This window comes from Aquarana catesbeiana, linkage group LG02, assembly GCF_042186555.1.
Source record: "Aquarana catesbeiana isolate 2022-GZ linkage group LG02, ASM4218655v1, whole genome shotgun sequence".
NCBI lineage: Eukaryota > Metazoa > Chordata > Amphibia > Anura > Ranidae > Aquarana > Aquarana catesbeiana.
Genome location: NC_133325.1, coordinates 24,915,004 through 24,937,415, shown reverse-complemented (window position 1 = coordinate 24,937,415; position 22,412 = coordinate 24,915,004). Strand labels below are relative to the sequence as shown.

General features: G+C 44.6%; 1 protein-coding gene across 1 annotated transcript; it reads left to right on the top strand.

Annotated features, from left to right (window-relative positions):
- Positions 1-8,809: 8,809 nt before the first annotated feature.
- On the top strand, positions 8,810-9,778 carry LOC141126445 (olfactory receptor 52D1-like). The gene has a single exon (XM_073612385.1). The coding sequence runs from the start codon at positions 8,810-8,812 to the stop codon at positions 9,776-9,778; it is 969 nt and encodes a 322-aa protein (XP_073468486.1).
- The last annotated feature ends 12,634 nt before the right edge of the window (positions 9,779-22,412 follow it).

Below are 22,412 nucleotides of genomic sequence, written 5' to 3'. Positions count from 1 at the left end.
CACCAGTGCACAAAGCAAGGTCCATAAAGACATGGATGAGCCAGTTAGGGGTGGAGGAACCTAACTGGCCTGCACAGAGTCCTGACCTGAACCTGATAGAACACCTTTAGGATAAATTAGAGACTGCCAGCCAGGCCTTCTCATCCAACATCAGTACCTGACCTCACAAATGCTCTTCTGGAAGAATGATCAAACATTCCCATAGACACCCTCCTAAACCTTGTGGAAGGCCTTCCCAGAAGAGTTGAAACTGTTATATCTGCAAAGGGTGGGCCAACTCAATATTGAACCCTCCGGACTAAGACTGGGATGTCATTAAAGTTCATGTGCATGTAAAGGCAGGTGTCCCAATACTTTTGACAATACAGTATAGCTCTAACATGTACCTCAGTGCTGTACAGAGATCACTGAGCCAGTCACATCAGTCTCTGTACAAGGGGAGCTTACACTCTAATGTCCCCTCCACAGTCACACACTATTATTATTATACATCTATATAGCTCTGACTTATACTGCAGTGCTTTACAGAGAACACTGAGCCAGTCACATATAACTTTTCCAGGACTCCCGCAGTGTGCCCATACATAGCTCCCAAACGTCCCGGATTTCGAGGGACTCTCCCTGATTTGGAACAAAGTCCCCCTGTCCCTCTTTCCTCCTCATTTGTCCCCCATTTTGTTCTGAGATATATGCTTGTGTATAAAATGTGCTTTTTATCTTTTTCATCCAATTTCTAAGTTACTGCATTTGTAAATTTCACAAGCCGATATAAAGAAATAATAAAATAGGGTATAGACAGCGCATGCTCCTCCTGGTTGCTAATATGTTCTATGGCTATACTCTTTTGAATTCTATAACCTTGGATGACGATGAATGAGACTATATAACAATAACATGAATGCATTGCATGCTTATACCGCGCAAACCAAATACAATATGAGTTAAAGTGATAGAACATCAATATAATAAAGTGACAATAGTTTAAAGTGCATATAGTGATATTTGGTGCAAAACAGAGTCTTTTCTTAGTGCAGAAAGTGCTGTAGTGCTCTGTGTCCCCTCGGTGCCAATGTGCCCACCTCCGGGGGGGGGGGGTAGTGTAAAGATCCACACTCACCAGATGAGTTGGACTCCTCTGCCTTATTGAAAAATAGAGTCTACCGTGTCTGTAGGTCATTTGGTGGGGACCAATCCCAATGTGACATCCTCTCGTTTCCTCTGGTGTCTCCTCTATAATGGATGTCCTCTAAAGCTGGCTCCGGGGCTCCAGGGATAGACAGCGTGCAGCGGGCAGTGTATAGAAAAGAACTCAGGTTTATTTAAAACAGCTTACAAAATAATTAAAATTAAAAAATGTTAGTATAACAGAACTGGCATCACTGTAAGACCATTGGCCCAGCTGTAATATACATATATATATATATAGATCTATCTATAGATATAGATATCTATATCTATAGATAGATCTATATATATATATATATATATATATATATATATATATTTATTTATTTATTTTTTAGTTTATTTTTTATTTTTTTTATTTAATTTCTTTTTTATTATTATTTTTGTGTTTTATTTATTTATTTATTTATTTAATTATTTAATTATTTTTAACCTCAAATGTAATTCTCACAAATAGTTTTTCAGCATTTTCATTTATTTTTACAATTGTCATTTAATATTATTTCCACAGTAGCGCTCAAGATAATTAAACCAAAATTCAAAAATCAAATGATGTCCAAAATATGTGAATGTCCATAAATCAATTGTGAAAATATATTTCAATTCCACACGTGTAAAAAAAGCTGTCCTTTTTTGAAAAGTGTAAAACAATGTGAAATCCTGCACCAGTTATGAATGGGGGTTCTACCCCCTTAAGAAGAGCACTCACCAAATGCTGTTGCCATTCACTCTCGTGTTTTTGCATCTATTGATCTTTTCACCTGATGGTTGATAGATTATTATTATTTTAAGGAGCAGCACATATATCACTCACTTTTAGTGTCATAAGTGCATTAAATTTATTTAATAATATATTTGTGATTTTCAATAACTAACAAGCAATCATCACTCACACAGATCACATAACAGCACAAACAACTAATAAGGGTGTGATAAGCTAATCTGGGCACAAGATGTCCTCACTTAGGCCATTAGGAGACAAATTATCATGGATATAGGCTAAGGCAGGGGTAGGCAACCTGGGGCCCTCCAGCTGTTGTGGAACTACATTTCCCATGAGGCATTGCAAGGCTGGCAGTTACATTTACTCCCAGAGGCATGATGGTACTTGTAGTTCTGCAACAGCTGGAGGGCCCCAGGTAGCCTACCCGTGGGCTAAGGTAACATGAAATAAAAGGCACAATCATCAAGTGGGATGTACTCCCTTGTGCTCTACCCCTATATCCAGTGAAAGAGATGGGAGGGGTGTAACAATGATGTGACAAGCCTAATAAAGGGACTGGGACACAAGAGAGCTAGCTGCTTTTGATAACATTACATCTTTATGACGAAACGCGTCAAGCTGACTCTCTCAAACATCACTTTGGGCGAGGAGAGTGGAACGCACGATATGTGCTGAACAGTAACCACGTCTCCACACAAGCTGGGCCGATGGTCTTACAGTGACGCCAGTTCTGTTATACTGACAGTTTTTAATTATTTTGTAAGCTGTCTTAAATAAACCTGAGGCTATTACTCTATGAGCAGTTTTTTTCTTTCCATACACTGCCCACTGCACACTGTCTATCCCTGGAGCCCCAGAGCCAGCTTTGGAGGACATCCATTATAGAGGAGACACCAGAGGAAACTAGAGGGTGTCAAATTAGGATTGGTCCCCATTAAATGACCTACAGGCACGGTAGACTCTTTTTGCTATAAGGCAGAGGAGTCCAACTCATCTGGTGAGTGTGGATCTGTTTGGCTGAAGCCATTTATTATCAATCAATTGTGTTTACTCTTTTTAAATCATAATCACAACAGAAACTACCCAAATGACCCTGATCAACAGTTTACATACCCCAGTTCTTAATACCGTGTATTGCCCTCTTTAACATCAATGACAGCTTGAAGTCTTTTGTGGTATTTGTGGATGAGGCTCTTTATCTTCTCAGATGGTAAAGCTGCCCATTCCTCTTGGCAAAAAGCCTCCAGTTCCTGTAAATTCTTGGGCTGTTTTGCATGAACGGCACGTTTGAGATCTCCCCAGAGTGGCTCAATGATATTGAGGTCAGGAGACTGAGATGGACACACCAGAACCTTCACTTTATTCTTCTGTAGCCAATGACAGGACGACTTGGCCTTGTGTTTTGGATCATTGTCATGTTGGAATGTCCAAGGTCGTCCCATGCGCAGCTTCCTGGCTGATGAATGCAAGTGTTTCTCCAGTATTTTTTGATAACATACTACATTCATCTTGCCATCAATTTTGCCATCAGTTCCTTTGTAGCTCACACATCCCCAAAACATCAGCGATCCACCTCTGTGTTTCACAGTAGGGATGGTGGACCTTTCATCATAGGCCTTGTTGACTCCTCTCCAAATGTAGTGTTTATAGTTGTGGCCAAAAAGCTCAAATTTGGTCTCATCACTTCAAATGACTTTGTGCCGGAAGGTTTGAGGCTTGTCTCTGTGCTGTTTGGCGTATTGTAAGCGGGATACTTTGTGGCATTTGCATAGTAATGGCTTTCTTCTGGTGACTTGACCATGCAGCCCATCTTTCTTCAAGTGCCTCCTTATTGTGCATCTTGAAACAACCACACCACATGTTTTCAGAGAGTCCTGTATTTCACCTGAAGTTATTGGTGGGTGTTTCTTTGCATCCCGAACAATTTTCCTGGCAGTTGTGGCTGAAATTTTAGTTGGTCTACCTGACCGTGGTTTGGTTTCAACAGAACCCCTTATTTTCCACTTCTTGATTAGAGTTTGAACACTGATGATTGGCATTCTCAATCCCTTGGATATCTTTTTATATGCCTTTCCTGTTTTATACAGTTTAACTACCTTTTTCTGCAGATCCTTTGACAATTGTTTTGCTTTCCCCAGGACCCAGGAATCCAGAAACGTCTGTGCAGCACTGGATGAGAGATGCAAGGGTCTGTCAGGAGTCCAGAAACTCATTGACCTTTTATACACACTAATTACAAGCAAACAGATCACAGGTGAGGATGGTTACCTTTAATAGCCATTCAAACCCCTTTGTGTCAACTTGTGTGCATGTTATCAGGCCAAAATCACCAGGGTGTGTAAACTTTTGATCAGGGTCATTTTGGTAGTTTGTTGCCATTATGATTTAAAAAGAGTAAACACAGTTGATTGATAATAAATGGCTTCAGCCAAACACTAACCATGAGCGAAAGAAAAGTTTTTGTGTCATATTCTCTGAAAAATGGCCAAGAAATCATAAATTCTGCCAGGGTATGTAAACTTATGACCACAACCAACTGTATATAGTCACATTCATCATCCAAGGTTATAGAATTCAAAAGAGTATAGCCATAGAACATATTAGCAACTAGGAGGAGCAGGCGCTGTCTATACCCTATTGTATTATCACCTTGCCCCACAGTGGGGACATACTTGGACAGCAGCGGCTCTATATTGTTGCCATATACACCAAGGCAATGGTGTCTTACTATATCAATATAAAGGAATAGTAGTGGTAAAAAAAAAGCACTTGTGGGTTTTTCTAATACATTTTTGTATAATTTTCCTTTAAGGGGGGCGTGGCAGGGTGTGTGTCCTATACCTGCATACTTTCACTAATAGGTGTCCCTTGTTCCCATCTCAAAAAGTTGGGAGGTATGCCCATAGAAAATGATAGGAATGTATGACCTTGGATGCCCCGGGGGGAACTTTGGTCTTGGCTTTTGCTATAGTATGTCCTGGAGGATGTTAGTGGCTTGGTGACTATAGGGATTATTTGGGGAGCACTCCTTGGATTGCCCAACTTTTGATGCAAAGGGTCCCTCTTTGTCATCTTAGAAAGTTGGGTTCCTTATCCAGTGCTGTCTTCCAGGTGCCGATCTCCTCTGCCGAACAGGACAAACTCCACCCCTAGGACCCTCCTGCACCAATCATTGTCTGGTGAAGGACCCCCTGTGCCAAAATGAATGTGCTCTAAATGCTTTTAGCCAAATCGTAAGTCACTTTTACATGTATATAAAGTAAGTCCCCATTTTCACCGGAGCAATTCATCACGCATTTCTCAAAGAGCGGCAACACTCAACATAAAGATTCCCATTATGATCACTGGTGTCCATTCAAGAACATGAGGTCTTTTGGGGGGCGGAATTATATGTTTTGGCGGTCAGTGTAGTGTCTCCATACATTGGTGGTCGGTGTAGTGTCTCCATACATTGGTGGTCAGTGTAGTGTCTCCTTACATTGGTGGTCGGTGTAGTGTCTCCTTACGTTGGTGGTCAGTGTAGTGTCACCTTACATTGGTGGTCAGTGTAGTGTCTCCTTACATTGGTGGTCAGTGTAGTGTCTCCTTACATTGGTGGTCAGTGTAGTGTCTCCTTACATTGGGGTTCAGTGTAGTGTCTCCTTACATTAGTGATCAGTGTAGTGTCTCCTTACGTTGGTGGTCAGTGTAGTGTCTCCTTACATTGGTGGTTGGCATAGTGTCTCCTTACATTGGTGGTTGGCATAGTTTCTCCTTGCATTGGTGGTCGGTGTAGTGTCTCCTTACATTGATCAGTGTAGTGTCTCCTTACATTGGGGGTTTGTGTAGTCTCTCCTTACATTGGTGGTCGGTGTAGTGTCTCCTTACGTTGGTGGTCTGTGTAGTGTCTCCTTACATTGGGGGTCGGTGTAGTGTCTCCTTACATTGGTGGTCGGTGTAGTGTCTCCTTACGTTGGTGGTCGCTGTAGTGTCTCCTTACATTGGGGGTTGGTGTAGTGTCTCCTTACATTGGTGGTCAGTGTAGTGTCTCCTTACATTGGGGGTTGGTGTAGTGTCTCCTTACATTGGGGGTTGGTGTAGTGTCTCCTTACATTGGTGGTCGGTGTAGTGTCTCCTTACGTTGGTGGTCTGTGTAGTGTCTCCTTACATTGGGGGTTGGTGTAGTGTCTCCTTATATTGGTGGTCAGTGTAGTGTCTCCTTACATTGGGGGTTGGTGTAGTGTCTCCTTACGTTGGTGATCAGTGTAGAGTCTCCTTACGTTGGTGGTCGGTGTAGTGTCTCCTTACATTGGGGGTTGGTGTAGTGTCTCCTTACATTGGGGGTTGGTGTAGTGTCTCCATACATTGGTGGTCAGTGTAGTGTCTCCTTACATTGGGGGTTGGTGTAGTGTCTCCTTACGTTGGTGGTCGGTGTAGTGTCTCCTTACATTGGGGGCTGGTGTAGTGTCTCCTTACATTGGTGGTCGGTGTAGTGTTTCCTTACATTGGGAGTTGGTGTAGTGTCTCCATACATTGGTGGTCGATGTAGTGTCTCCTTACATTGGGGGTCAGTGTAGTGTCTCCTTACGTTGGTGGTTGGAGTAGTGTCTCCTTACATTGGTGGTTGGAGTAGTGTCTCCTTACATTGGTGGTCAGTGTAGTGTCTCCTTACATTGGGGGTCGGTGTAGTGTCTCCTTACATTGGGGGTCAGTGTAGTGTCTCCTTACATTGTGGGTTGGTGTAGTGTCTCCTTACATTGGTAGTCAGTGTGTTGTTTTAGTAATTTCCAGCTATCCTGGAGATGTCCACTTGGGAAGGAATAGGTGGCAGTCCCCCAAAGGAGAAACCACAAACTTCTCTCCCTGCTCTATCCTACATGCCACACTCTATACCCCAAATCCACCCAACTACACACCCAACCCTTCCCACCAAGATGGAGACCCTCCCCAGAACTAACTGGCTTTACAAATTTAACAGCACACAGTAGTATGTTAGGGCTAGTTCACACTTTGCTTCAAAACAAGGCTTCGGACCGGCTTTGTTAAAGCTCTCTGAACGCCAGTCAAAGCTCCTGTCACTAAATAAAATGGTTGGCTTACAGTCCTGTTTACACCTTGCGTTTGCTTGGTGCTTCGATGTGGCTTTGGTGGAGCTTCGATGTGGCTTTGGTGAAGCTTCGATGTGGCTTTGGTGGAGCTTCGATGTGGCTTTGGTGGAGCTTCGATGTGGCTTTGGTGGAGCTTCGATGTGGCTTTGGTGGAGCTTCGATGTGGCTTTGGTGGAGCTTCGATGTGGCTTTGGTGGGGCTTCGATGAGGCTTTGTGGGGCTTCGATGAGGCCTCGTTGGAGCTTCAGTGGAGCTTCAAGCAAGCTTTGCCATAGACTTCAATGGAGGCTTTGAAGACGCTTTGAAGCACCACTGAAGCTACATGGGGTAACATTTTTGAAGTGAAGCCAAAGCAAAGCAAAAGCAAAAGTAGGCGTAAACAGGACTGTAAGCAAACCATTTTATTTAGTGACAGGAGCTTTGACTAGTGTTCAGAGAGCTTTAACAAAGCCTGTCCGAAGCCTTGTTGAAGCCAAAGCAAGTGTAAATGAGCCTTTACTGGGCATTGTGGCTTTCTGCAATGCAGATGGGTTTCATTGCTGTGGCATTCACAATGAGTGGCTCCACAGTGCACATACACACGCCGTGCACGTTACTGCAATGCAATGATGTGAATAGATCAGTGACATATGTGGGTGGCATTGTGTGACCGTGGCCTTCGTTACTATACCACAAATGCAGCCCTCCTATCTCTCTTCGGAAACACATATTGTTAAAGAGACCCTGTCACCAACTTAAAAAAATTACAACTAAAAGCAGTTTTTTTTTTACTTTCAATATGATTTTTTATTCACTTGCAACTTGCCTTTCAACATGCTAGAAAATATGACTTCTCCGCTTCTCCATTCCCTAGCATAGGCCCTATCTGCCTTGCACATCATAACCTTCTCCTTTTCTGGGAGTGTCCAATGACTTATGGTGCTGGCCCAGCTCCTGTGCCCTTCGCTCAATTAATCTTTTATGTAGTTGCCAGGGAAGGTGCAAATGGGAATATTATAGGGTGACAGCTTTGAGTCTGCTTGGACTCATGACCTCAGATCCAAGATGGAGGCCCCCCAACAGCAGTGTGTGGGGTTTTTTTTAATGTCTACACAAGGGAGGCTTTTACAGATAAAATAACATACCTAAAATATGTTACACACATATACTCTTATGCCCCGTACACACGGTCGGATTTTCCGATGGAAAATGTCCGATCGGAGCGTGTTGTCGGAAATTCCGACCGTGTGTGGGCTCCATCGAACATTTTCCATCGGATTTTCGGACACACAAAGTTTGAGAGCAGGCTATAAAATTTTCCGACAACAAAATCCGTTGTCGGAAATTCCGATCGTGTGTACACAAATCCGACGGACAAAGTGCCACGCATGCTCAGAATAAATAAAGAGATGAAAGCTATTGGCCACTGCCCCGTTTATAGTCCCGACGTACGTGTTTTACGTCACCGCGTTCAGAACGATCGGATTTTCCGACAACTTTGTGTGACCGTGTGTATGCAAGACAAGTTTGAGCCAACATCCGTCGGAAAAAATCCTAGGATTTTGTTGTCGGAATGTCCGAACAAAGTCCGACCGTGTGTACGGGGCATAAGGGGAAGATTTTGGTTGAAATTAATGGCCTGGTGGTCTTTAAGATTATGTAAACCAAGCCAAAAAAAACCAAACCATTGAGAAGACCATTCATTTCTTTCAAGCCTTTTTCTATAGGCAAAGTATTTGTATTGACAGGTTAATGTAACCATTTTGTTCATTTCTCATTATAAGTGTTTATTTTTATCAGTGATTGGCTCCTTTATTCCTGACAGTAACTGGCCATGCTCCCTGTTCCAAACAATAGTTTCCACATGCCGTCTACGTTCCTCCTCATCGGAATCCCTGGTTTAGAAAATGGAGTTGTGTGGATATCAGTCGTCTTCTGTGCCCTCTATATCCTGGCCATCCTGGGCAACAGCTCCTTACTGTACATCATCAAAACCGAGGAGAGCCTCCATACCCCCATGTATTTCTTCCTCTCCATGCTTGCCCTCAATGACTTGGCCTTCTGCAGCTCCACTGTGCCAAAGACTCTGGGGATCTTCTGGACGAATAGTGGTCTTATTGATTCCCCCAGCTGCCTCACCCAAATGTTCTTCGTCCATTGTCTTTCAGTCATCGAGTCGGGGATCCTGGCTGCTATGGCATATGACCGCTTTGTGGCCATCTGTTCCCCGCTCAGGTACAGTTCGGTCCTCACCTACAGCCTTCTGCAAAAGATTGCACTTGTCATTCTGCTCAGAGCCATTGTGGTCATCGTCCCCATTCCTATTCTGGTAGGGCAGCTCCAGTACTGCAGTGGGAATATTGTGCTGCACTCATACTGCGATCACATGGCTGTGGTCAATGTAGCGTGTGGCAACAAATATGTTGACAGTGTTTATGGATTAGTGATGTCTCTTTGTGTCACCGGGTTCGACTTGCTCATCATTGGACTGTCCTACTCTTTGATCCTACAAGCCATCTTCAAGATGCCCACCAAGGATGCCCGTCAGAAAGCAGTAGGAACATGCAGCTCCCACATCAGTATTATTGTCGTAGCTTATTTCTGTGCGATTTTCTCATTCGTCACATACAGGTTTGGACAGAACACCATCCCTCATAATGTCCACATCCTCTCCTCCAATTTTTATATCTTATTCCTGCCCTTCTGGAACCCTCTCATCTACGGCATGAAGACAAAGCAAATTCGACAACGGGTCAAAAAGGTCCTCTTCTATCAAAGTACATTTCCATGGAACGGGCATTAAAGTAGAATAAAAGGTTCTAGAGAACATTTTATTTAGCTTTGAATGGAACTTAATCACAAATTTAGTTGTAAAAAAAAAAATACAATCCTCCTACCATTCATATCCATCCATATAACACTATTCCCTAACCACTTGTCTACCGGGGCAAGTTTTTTATTTTTCGTGCACATTTTAAAATCAGAATTTTTAGCTGGAAATGGTTTTAACCCCCCTAAACCACTGGTCTTCAGACTATGGCCCAAGGGGCTGGATGTGGACCTTTACTTGCGTGCCTTAATCTAGACCCTTGGGGCACTATTCCTCCAACAGACACCAATGATGGGGCACCATTCCCTGACACCATCAATGGGGCATTATTCTTCTCATTGATCTCAACAATGGGGCATTATTCCTCCCATTAAAACCAGTGATGGGCCACTATTCCTCCCACTGATACCAATGATGGGGCACTATTCCTCCCACTGATACCAATGATGGGGCACTATTCCTCCCACTGACACCAATGATGAAATACTATTGATCTTTTATTAAAAAGAATCAAGCAACCAATTTTATACAAAAGTAAAAAACAAAACCAAAGTACAAAACTTCAACATAAATCCAAGGAATACACATCCATGTTCAGAATATATACAAGATATACATAATCCACTACCAAAACTATTTACATAAAGCAGCAGAGAGGGCCTAAGAGGCACAACCCATCACCTATGTACGCAGCCATTTATCAAAAAATAAATCCAAATAATAATAATCTAGGGTGATAAGAGACAGACAGCCACACCCGGGAAAGAGACTCCTGGCAGTCAGGGAGGCTTGAAACCCCTCCACGCCTTCAACCAAGCCCCCTGACTCCGCTTGTCTCTCTCGAGCACCCGAATCTTCTCCACCTCATGCAGAATGTCATACACCACCACCTCAACAGGAAGAATTTTACGCCGAATGCAGACCTGACACCGTGCGTTCCAAGTGAAATAACGGACTACTAGGCTAACTAGAAAAAGTGTATCTAAACAAAAAAGCCCACCAGTATTGAATGCTCCATACACCCACTCAGCATAACCCAGCCTGGAGAGGAAAGGGACACCGAGGGCCCACCCCACCTGTTTGTACACTTCTATGTTAAAGGGGCAATGAAGCAGAAAATGGTCCATAGTCTCCTCCTCACCTGCACACTCCTCCCGAGGACAGCTACGATCCACCCCACTGCGGAATTTCAAATTGCCCCTAACATAGAGCCTCCCATGGAAGCACAACCAGGCCAGATCCCTAAATTTAGGGGGTACTCTGTCCAAATTAATAAGTCTTAACCCTGCCCTCAAAACTGGGCCTGGGCAATCCCTTAAGGCCAGTGGGTCATGAAAGACTTCGCTCAAGACTCGACTCATAAGGACTTTCCTCGGAACCGCTCTGAGATCTTCAGCCGACAATCGCCACTGCCGTAATAACTTCAGGCACGGAGCGACATAGGCTGGTAGCTGACCACGATGACCCCTGAGATTCTTCACTTGGCCACCCTCTTCCCAAAGTCGCAGAAAAGGCCTAAACCAAGATCTAAAGATGCCTACCCATCCAGGAGGTTCCACTGCAAGCATATTACCAATGTTAAACTTGAGAAAAAGCAGTGAAAAGAAAAGAACTGGGTTGACCATACCTAAGCCACCCTCCCTCCTGGATAGATAGGTGACATTCCTCTTGATGGGGTTCAGTCTGTTCCCCCACAACATCTGGAAGAACACACTACTGACCCTAGCATAGAGAGACACTGGCAAGATGCAGACAAAGCTGACATACAAGAAGATCGGAATCAGGTAAGTCTTAATCAGATCAACCCTTTCCCTCATAGATAACTTCCATCTCTTCCAGCTGACCACCTTAGTATTGGCAATTTCCAGTCTGCCTTCCCAGTTTTTGAGGCCATAATCACCAGGTCCAAATTCAATGCCTAGAATCTTAATTCTTTCCTGGGGCACTGGAAAGGTGTCCGGGAGATCAAAACCCTCACCTTCCTTTCCCATCCAGAAAACTTCAGTCTTTTCCTGATTGATCTTGGAGCCTGATGCTTCAGAATACCGTGATGTCAGAGAGACCACCTCCTCTGCTTCATCCGCCCCAGTGACAATCACGGACACATCGTCCGCATAGGCAACAACCCTCAAAGGCGGCTCACCTGGGAGCCCCACTGGCACCCCACACAACATGCCGCTCTCTAGCCTCCTGATGAAGGGGTCGATTGCAAACACATAGAGCAAGGGACTCAGGGGACAACCCTGGCGCACCCCGGAGCCAACCCCAAAGGACTGCCCAACCCAACCATTAACAAGAGGAAAGCTTTCTGCCCCCTTATACAAGACTTTTAACCAATTGACAAAACCACCCGGCAGACCGTACTTACTAAGGAGCAACCACAGGTACTCGTGGATAACACGATCAAAAGCTTTTGCCTGATCCAATGTCAGCAAATACTTTCCCCAGCCTGCAGCCCTGCATCGCTCCAAGGCCTCCCGGACAGCTAAAGCTGCTGTGAAGGTGCACCTACCCTGGACCGAACAGTGCTGATGACGAGAAAGCAAAGACTCTGCTACTGACGATAGGCGCCAGAAAATGATCTTTGCCAGTATCTTTCTATCGACATTAAGAAGGCTGATGGGGCGCCAATTCTCAATCATCGAAGGATCTTTACCCTTTGAAAGAAGAATCACAGCTGAGTGCCTCATGGAAGGGGGAAGTACCCCCTCTGCAAGGCAACTGTTAAAAACCTCTACCAAATGTGGGGCCAGAATAGGCTTAAAAGCTTTGTAAAACTCAGCCGTCAAGCCATCCGGTCCAGGTGACTTTTTGATGGCAAGCTGTTCAATTGCCCTCATCACCTCTTCAACTGTGATCTCCTCTGTCAAATTCATCAATGGGACATCTTCATCATTTAGACCTGGAGTAGAGTCCAAAAAGCTTTCCATCTTGTCACGGTCAAGCTCTTTCCTCCCAAGAAGGTCAGCATAAAAGGACCTCACGACCTCCAGAATCCCTGACCTGGACTTTGTCAAGGAACCTGTACTGTCCTTTAGGCCAACGACCGTTTTAACAGCTACACCTTGTTTGCAGTTCTGGTAAGGGTCAGGCGAGTGGTACTTCCCATAGTCCCTCTCCAGAACCAAAGAGGCATGCCGGTCATATTGACACTTCCTGAGAAGGAGTTTCACTTCGGAGATTGCCCCAGGATCTCCTCCTCTCGAGACAAGAATATCCAGCTTCCTCCGTAAACGTTGGTAGGTCATGTATTTATTAAACTGCTTTCTATTGGCTAGGCCCCTGAAGAATCCAGCAATCCTCTTTTTGGTCAGCTCCCACCACTCAGCCTTGCTGCTACAAAAGTCCAGGATGGTCACCTGTGCCTGAAAGAATTCCTCAAAGGATTGTCTAACATGTTCTTCCTTGAGTAGAGTCGAATTCAATCTCCAGATGCCCTTACCCCTCTGAGGGGCGTCTGAAGCATTCAGGACCACAGATAGCATACAGTGATCAGAGAACTCCACTGCCTGCACCACTGGGGGTGAGAAAGCAGAGGTCTCCTTAAAAAAAAACCTATCTATTCTACTCTGACTATTACCTCGATGAAAGGTGAACCCAGTATCATCCGGGAGGTGCTTAATGTGCACATCCACAAGACCAGCATCCCTAACCATACTATTTAAAAAAACGCTATCATATCCCAGCCTGTCCTTGAAGTCCTTCCTGTCCTTGGGCCTAGTTACTGTATTAAAGTCACCTCCAAAGACCACTTGCTGGGATGTAAAAAGAAATGGCTTGATCCTTTTGTCATCCTGGCAAACCTTCTGTCATTGCAGAATTTTTCCTTAAATGTCCCATCTCTTCCTTCCATGATGGACACAATGGTCTCCTGATGTTCCACCCGGACCTTGGCCAGTTGGATCTCCGGATCCATGGACCCTCGTTTCTGGCTGTGTAAGCCCTCACGCTGCCTTCTCAAGCACTTCAGCTCCGCTCTCAGTTTATAGAGTTTGTCTCTTTCCCTATTCAGGGCTTTAATCCCGGCCACCACTCGCTCCTGAATTTCCTCTGAGCCTTCATCCTTACCAGGGGCAGAAAGATCACAAGCCATGGCTTGTACAGAGGAAGGCATGTCACCTGATGGCCCAGGAGATGGCTGAGAGCTTCCAGCAGGAGAGGCCCTGCTGGCCTCCATGGCTTCCCCAGAAAGGGGCCAGGAGAGCTGGGATAGATTTCCTCACCAGTCCCCTCTCACACGGATCTGCAGCAGCTCCAGAGACAGCCTCCTCCTGACACACCTGTGCTCCAATGATGGGTGGGGCACTATTCCTCCCACTGACACCAATGATGGGGCACTATTCCTCCCACTGACACCAATGATGGGGCACTATTCCTCCCACTGACACCAATGATGGGGCACTATTTCTCTTCTTAGTCTAACCTCTTCATTTGACCTGAAGCAATGGGTACAGGCTTCTACTCACTCTGATGGCAACACCCTTGACCTTGTATTCTCCTACCTATGCACGCCATGCAACTTCTCAAACAATCCTTTTCCTCTCTCCGACCATCACCCTATTAGTTTCTCTCTCCCCCTGTCTTCCACCACCTTCCCCTCCAATCGCCTTACCATCACCCGTAGAAACTTTCGCAGCTTCAACTCCTCTCTCCTCTATTCTGCTACTGACCACCTCTATGACAAAATCTCTCCCCTGTCCTGCCCCAACCAAGCCACGTCCATCTACAATAAATCTCTGTCCTCCACCCTGGACAAGCTCGCTCCCCTCACTACACGCAGAATCAGGCCTCGACCCCTACAACCCTGGCAAACAGATGACACTAAAATTCTCAAAAAACGTAGTCGCGCTCTTGAGCGTCTGTGGCACAAGACTAAGTCTCTCAAAGACTTCAACCAATACAAATCTGCCCTCCAAAAATACTATTCTTTCCTCCACACTGCCAAGCAAACCTATTTTACAACTCTTATTAATACCTTCTCATCCAGTCCCCGTAAACTCTTCTCTACCTTCCACTCTCTACTTTGTCCTCCACCGCCTCCACCCACTGACTCACTCACTGCCCAAGAAAATCGCTAATCACTTCAAAAACAAGATTGATACAATCCGTGATGAAATCTCCACTCTACAGGTATCTCCCCCAGCTAAGACCCCATGTCAACAGGTACAACTGACACTCCCCCTATTCAAATCTGCTACTACAGATAAAGTTGCTAAACTCCTTTCTATCGCCCACCTAACCACCTGTCCCCTGGACCCGATTCCCTCTCAAATGCTACGGTCACCCTCTGACCCCATCCTACACTCTCTAACCCACATCTTCAATCTCTCCCTCACCTCTGGCGCCTTCTCCAACGCTCTAAAACATGCACTGGTCACCCCCATACTTAAAAAGCCATCCTTGGACCCTACCAATCTTAACAACCTACGCCCTATCTCCTTGCTCCCCATTTCCTCTAAACTCTTTGAACGGCTGGTTTACAACCAACTGAGTGACCACCTCATTAAAAACAACCTTCTTGATCCCCTTCAATCTGGATTTCGCCCTCAACACTCCACAGAAACTGCTCTTTTAAAACTCACAAATGACCTACTAACTGCAAAAACCAATGGACACTATTCTGTACTCCTACTTCTGGATCTTTCAGCTGCCTTTGACACGGCTGACCACCCCCTCCTCCTCAAAAAACTTTACTCCCTCGGTCTCCGTGACTGCGCTCTTCAGTGGCTCTCATCCTACCTATCCCAACGCACCTTCAGTGTCACTTACAATTCTACTTCCTCCACTCCTCTTCCCTTCTCTGTCGGGGTCCCCCAAGGTTCTGTTCTTGGACCTCTTTTATTTTCAATCTACACCTCTTCCCTGGGTCAGCTGATAGCCTCTCACGGCTTTCAATATCATTTCTATGCTGATGACACACAAATCTATCTCTCCACCCCTCAACTCACTCCATCAGTCTCCTCACGCATCACTAACTTACTAACCGACATATCTGTATGGATGTCACACCACTTCCTCAAACTCAACTTGTCCAAAACTAACAACAATGATGGGACACTATTCCTCCCACTGACACCAATGATGGGGCATTATTGCTCCCACTGATACCAATGATGGGACACTATTCCTCCCACTGATGCCAATGATGGGGCACCATTCCCCCTACTGACAACAGCAATGGGACACTATTCTTCTTGTTTATTTCAACAATGGGGCACTATTCCTCCCATTAATACCAATGATGGGGCACTGATGCTGGGGCATTTTCTATTCCCACTGGCCACAATAAGACCCCCCCTAAAGCCTGAAGGACAGTAAACTGGCCCTTCATTTAGAATGTTTGAAGACCCCTTCCCTAAACAATTATATATCTTCTGAAAGCTTGGAGAATAAAATGAAGTGTGTTGCATGATTTTTTTCTTTTAATCATTTTAATATTTGTTTTATTACTTTTTTTTTTAAATACATTTTTTATATAACTTAAGGTGGTTGTAAACCCTTTTTGGTGACCTTTACCTATAGATAAGCCCAGAATAAGGCTTACCTATAGGTAGTGGAAATATCTCCTAAGCATGCGCCGTTTAGGAGATATTTCACTTGTAGTGCGCCGATGTCGTCATGGGCGCATGCGCTGTGAAGAAACAGACCACCATCCCGTTTACTCCCCCAGCGTGTGCCATGCCGTGTGCATGCGTGGGAGTGATGTTACGCGGCTCCGGCCAGTCACAGAGCCGGAGTCCGCGGCCCCCGGAAGGAAGAGGGGCAAAGATGGACGCGGCCTGGTCAGGGGACAGAGCGGGCTTCGTTTTGCAGGTAAGTGTCATATAATGGGCTAGTATGCAATGCAAACTATTATGCTTTTCATTTGCAGGCCTTGCGGGGAGCACCTTTTATATAAAAGAGAGAGTGGGGAAGTGGCACTACCCTATGTGCCAAAACGTTATATAAAAAAGGTATATGAGTGGGGCATAAATACCATAAAGCCAAACCCTGTAGCATATGACTGGGGTGTGTTTGTATTCCACCAGGGAATGTGGGTTAACGTATAAGATGTAAACGAGTGTTGTGGGTAGGGTGTAACCTGGGCAGGGATGGACTGGCCATCGGGACTACTGGGAGATTTCCGGTGGGCCGATGGCTCAGTGGGCCAGTTTCAGAGACGGGGAGGAGAGAGAGATACACAGCGCCAAATTAGTAGTAGAAGTAGAAGTACACACCAATGCGCTCTGCATCTACTGGCAGATCGGTTCCTGGTGGCGGCTCCTAATTCAGATCGATGACAAGCCTGGACTCTTGCACAGTGTCTCAATGCCTTTCACCCTACTAACTTTGTCAGTAACGTTCTTTAAGTGGAATACAAGTTGTTTTAATGCTACATTTGGTGCTGTGTATCTCTCTCTCCTCCCCTGTCACATTGTGTGTTGGGGGGGGTACAGAGCTGGGTTGGAGGTGCCCATCAAGTCCTGTAGTAGCACTGCATCTGGTGACAAGTGACTTGGCAGGTGACAGGCGATGGGGCAAGTGATATGCGGCATCTGGTGGCAGGCGATGGTGGCAATTGACATGCGGCACCTGGTGGCAGGCAACGTGGCAAGTGACAAGCTGCCTCTGCTGACAAGTGACGTGGCAAGTGACGTTTTGCATCTGGTGGCAGGTAACATGGCAAGTGACATGCAGCATCTGGTGGCAGGCAACGTGGCATATGACACACTGCATCTGGTGGCAGGCGATGGTGGCAAGTGACATGCGGCACCTGGTGGCAGGCAACCTGGCAAGTGACATGCAGCATCTGGTGGCAGGTGACGTGGCAAGTGACAAGCTGCCTCTGCTGACAAGTGACGTGGCAAGTGACGTTTTGCATCTGGTGGCAGGTAACATGGCAAGTGACATGCGGCATCTGGTGGCAGGCAACGTGGCATATGACACACTGCATCTGGTGGCAGGCGATGGTGGCAAGTGACATGCGGCACCTGGTGGCAGGTAACGTGGCAAGTGACATGCAGCATCTGGTGGCAGGCGACGTGGCAAGTGACATGCTGCATCTGGTGGCAGGTGATGGTGGCAAGTGACATGCAGCACCTGGTGGCAGGCAACGTGGCAAGTGACATGCTGCATCTGGTGGCAGGTGATGGTGGCAAGTGACATGCGGCACCTGGTAGCAGGCAACGTGGCAAGTGACATGCAGCATCTGGTGGCAGGCGATGTTGCAAGTGACATGCTGCATCTGGTGGCAGGTGATGGTGGCAAGTGACATGCGGCACCTGGTGGCAGGCAACGTGGCAAGTGACATGCTGCATCTGGTGGCAGGTGATGGTGGCAAGTGACATGCGGCACCTGGTAGCAGGCAACGTGGCAAGAGACATGCAGCATCTGGTGGCAGGCGATGTTGCAAGTGACATGCTGCATCTGGTGGCAGGTGATGGTGGCAAGTGACATGTGGCACCTGGTAGCAGGCAACGTGGCAAGTGACATGCAGCATCTGGTGGCAGACGATGTTGCAAGTGACATGCTGCAACTGGTGGCAGGTGATGGTGGCAAGTGACATGCGGCACCTGGTGGCAGGCAACGTGGCAAGTGACATGCAGCATCTGGTGGCAGGCGATGTGGCAAGTGACAAGCTGCCTCTGCTGACAAGTGACGTGGCAATTGACGTTTTGCATCTGGTGGCAAGTGATATGCGGCATCTGGTGGCAGGCGACGTGGCAAGTGACAAGCTGCCTCTGCTGACAAGTGCCGTGGCAAGTGACACACTGCATCTGGTGGCAGGCGATGTGGCAAGTGACGTGGCAGGTGACACACTCAGAGCTCTCACTGATTCTGCATTATGGTGAGTTGAAATATTTCATGTTATATTACAATGTAATAATAGAAATAATGCGCTTCAATCATCCTGACACCATATCAACCATGGTGCCGAGAAGATTGAACCGCCAACACCAGGTGTTTGGAGTAAAGTGGGCCGGTCTGGGTGAAGTCCAGGGCCAAATTTTTGTCCCAGTCCAGCCCTGTGCTTGGGACAAACATAGGTCTACCCTAAGACAAAAAAGAGGTTAAAAAATACAACCAAAAACAAAAAATTAACAAAGGGTAGATAGATTCCTTTCTGCATCTAAAGATATAATCTGCGTCATTTCTGGCGACCTTAAGCAGAACTCCAGCAAAAATAAAACAAGATAAATAGCCTGTTAAAAGATAAAATCCTGAGCTGTGATGACCTGGTCAGTGGATCCATTTACAGGGACCGCATCCAGAAGTGAGTTGCTGCTGTCTAGGTGACTACACAGAGCGTGAAGGCTGCTGGGGCTGTGCAGGTGGGGCCTACCGGGGAAGTTGAGTGGTTGTCTGTCATGTCCTCCATGTTTCCCATTAACTCGTTGGGCGCCAAATACTGGTTCACACATGAGGCCTACCCCACGTGGTTTCTTCTGGACTATGTTAGACACCTTGTACAGGGTCACTTTACTGCACACATGGGATACTTTTCTTGGTGCCATTTTCATCAATGCCCTGGGACAGGGCTGAGCCTGCCGTGGGGGAGTGCTTGACCTTAAGGAGGGCCTCCACTGTTAGAGATGAAAGTACACCATGTACACTTGCCAAGCAACTGTTCTCCAGTTAACTCTCAGTTCCCCGTGCCAATGTACACCTTCTCTGTAATGTGCATTTAGGAGGGACATGCTGAGCCAATGTCCACATCCACCTGTCCAGCGTCTTCCACTACCGTTCGCCAGTAGCGAAGTGGGCTCCGCCATGCACTCTGCGCGGGCTCCACACGTGCACCCACTTGACTCTCGAACTTCCGTACCTCTGTACAGGATGGGAAGCCTACGCCATGCAATCTGCTCCTGTTGCTGTGCAAGACAGACCGCTGGCCGAAGGAGGGCCAACAACATCTACTTGGTTCTAGAGGCCAGCCCACCTATAACAGGTACACGCAATTGACAGGCTGCTGTAAACCTCTGGGGAACCATTTGTGTCTTCTCACTGCTCTACTCCACACCAATGTCTTCATACCCCAATGTGTTTAAGACCAACTTGGTGAACTGCGTGCCCGCTACTTACAATACACCCCTTTCAGGAACTGCAGACCAGGCAAGGACAACGTTTCAATACTTTACTTGGTAAATGTGCAGAAATAAGCATTTCACATTCCAACAGGCAAGACGTGATATTTCCCTAACTAACACTACAGATTAGATTAGGTGCTGCCCCGGCATACCTGAAAAAAGGTGCATTTCAGAGTTCATAGTCCTTCCAAGGCTCTCTCACACAAGTGTAAATCCTTATGAGGCACATTCCAGCATTGGTGTCTTCTGAGTGAACCCCAGGTCCCGATAGATTGACATCCTGATAGTGATATGTAACATCCGTCTGGTTCCGTGGAGAACTTCCACCTGTACTGACAAATCCCAGACTCTCCCTGGGCTCTCCCTGGGCTCCGGACCTCGGCCCCTTTATATGTCACAGGACCAGTGGGTCGGACCCACCAAGATAGCCCGCTAAATAGACGTGTGTGGTTTGTTTTCGTTCCGAATCCAAATTCGGACACATTTTTTAATTATGCGGGAAATCAGATGTATCAGAATTACAATAGTAACTAAAACAAATCCAAAGTAACGAAATTCAATTTCGAATGAAAGTCAAAATCAAATTCAAAATGTTTTAGAATTTGATTCAAATTTCCCAATGGAATATAATAGAATAGAAAATAATGGAATAAAATAGAAAATAATATATTAGAATAGAAAAGAATATAACAGAAAATAGAAGGATTGGAATAGAAAATAAAAGAACAGAATAGAAAAAAAACAATAGAATAAAATAAAATGGAAAGAATATAACCATTTCCCAAAATTCAGATAGAATAAATTTGAATAGAACAGAGGGGATAAAATAGAATAGAAAAAACAATAGAATAGATAGAGCAGAGTGAAATAGAAAGAATATAACCATCTTCCGAAATTCCAATTTCAAATAGAATAAATTCAAATTCGAATTTGAATAGATTAGAAAAGAATAGAATGGCATATAATAGAAAATAGAATAAACTAAAAGAATAGATTAGAATAGAATGGAAAAAAACAATAGAATAGAATAAAATAGAGAGAATATTATAATTTTCCGAAATGTACATTTCAAATAGAATACATTTGAATTAGAATAGAATAGAAAAGAATAGGATAGAAAATAAAAGAATGGAATAGAAAAGAGTAGAATGGAAAATAATAGAAAAAAAACAATAGAATGGAATAGAAATAATATAACCATCTTCCAAAATTTGAATTTCAAATAGAGTAAAATCAAATTTGAAATTAAATAGATTAGAATAGAATAGAATGGCATATAATAGAAAATAATAAAATAAAATAATAGAATGGGATAAAAACAATAGAATAAAATAGAGAGAATAATACCATCTTCCAAAATTCTAATTTTAAATAGAATAAATTTGAATTAGAATAGAATAGAAAATAATACAAAATAAAAGAATGGAATAGAAAAGAGTAGAATGGAAAATAATAGAAAAAAAAAACAATAGAATAGAATAGAAAGAATATAACCATCTTCCAAAATTTGAATTGCAAATAGATTAAATTCGAATTCAAATGGAATAGATTCTAATTTGATTTGAATTCACATTCAAATTTTTGGAATTTGGTCAAATTGAGTTCAATTCATCTGAATTTGGAAAATTTAAATCAAATTCAATTTTGAATAAACAAAACAAATTCCGGGAAAACAAATTTAATTAATCTAACTAAACAAATTTATGTAAATAAATAAATTATTTTTTTTAGTTCTGCACATGTCTACCGCCAAAAACAGGCCCAGGAACAGGGAAAGGTCTCAACTCCTACCCTCCTGGCCGGGGCAGCACCAAACTCACTGGCTATAACCTTCAATCTGCTTGGAAGCGCTTTTGCTATTGATAACATAGGCAACATAGGCATCCATACTGTGAGTTCTGGTGGTGGTCTTGGCACAGTGGATATTTGCAGATCCCTTTATACACCCCGAAGGGATTAAAAGAGAAATCTTGCACTTTCAGTTTTATGAACTGGTGGAAACACTATTCATTTCTACACAGACTGTTGATTTATTTTATAGATTCATTTATTTGATTTATTTTTGAGGAAATGTTGTTTATTTATTGCATGATTTTTAGGTATTTGTGTACAGTGCAAAAGTATTCACCCCCCCCCCCCCCCTTGGCATTTTTTGTTTTGTTGCCTCACAACCTGGAATTAACATGGATTTGCGTCATTTAATTTACAGAACATGCCCACAATTTTGAAGATGTTTTTTTTATTGTGAAGCAAACAACAAATAGGACAAAATAACAGTAAAAGTCAATGTGCATAACTATTCACCCCCTAAAGTCAATACCTTGTAGAGCCACCTTTTGCGGCTATCACAGCTCCAAGTCACTTTGGATAAGTCTCTATGAGTCTTGCCACATCTTACCACTGGGATTATTGCCCATTCCGCCTTGCAAAACTGCTCCAGCTCCTTCAAGTTGGATTTTTTCAATTATACTTGGAAGAAATACATATTTTTTTAGTTTGAGAAACGTAAATGCCTATATAGGATGTCCTTATACACATAT

Coding starts and splice junctions, on each gene's coding strand:
- LOC141126445 (XM_073612385.1), top strand. CDS start 8,810: ATGCTCCCTGTTCCAAACAATAGTTTCCACATGCCGTCTACGTTCCTC.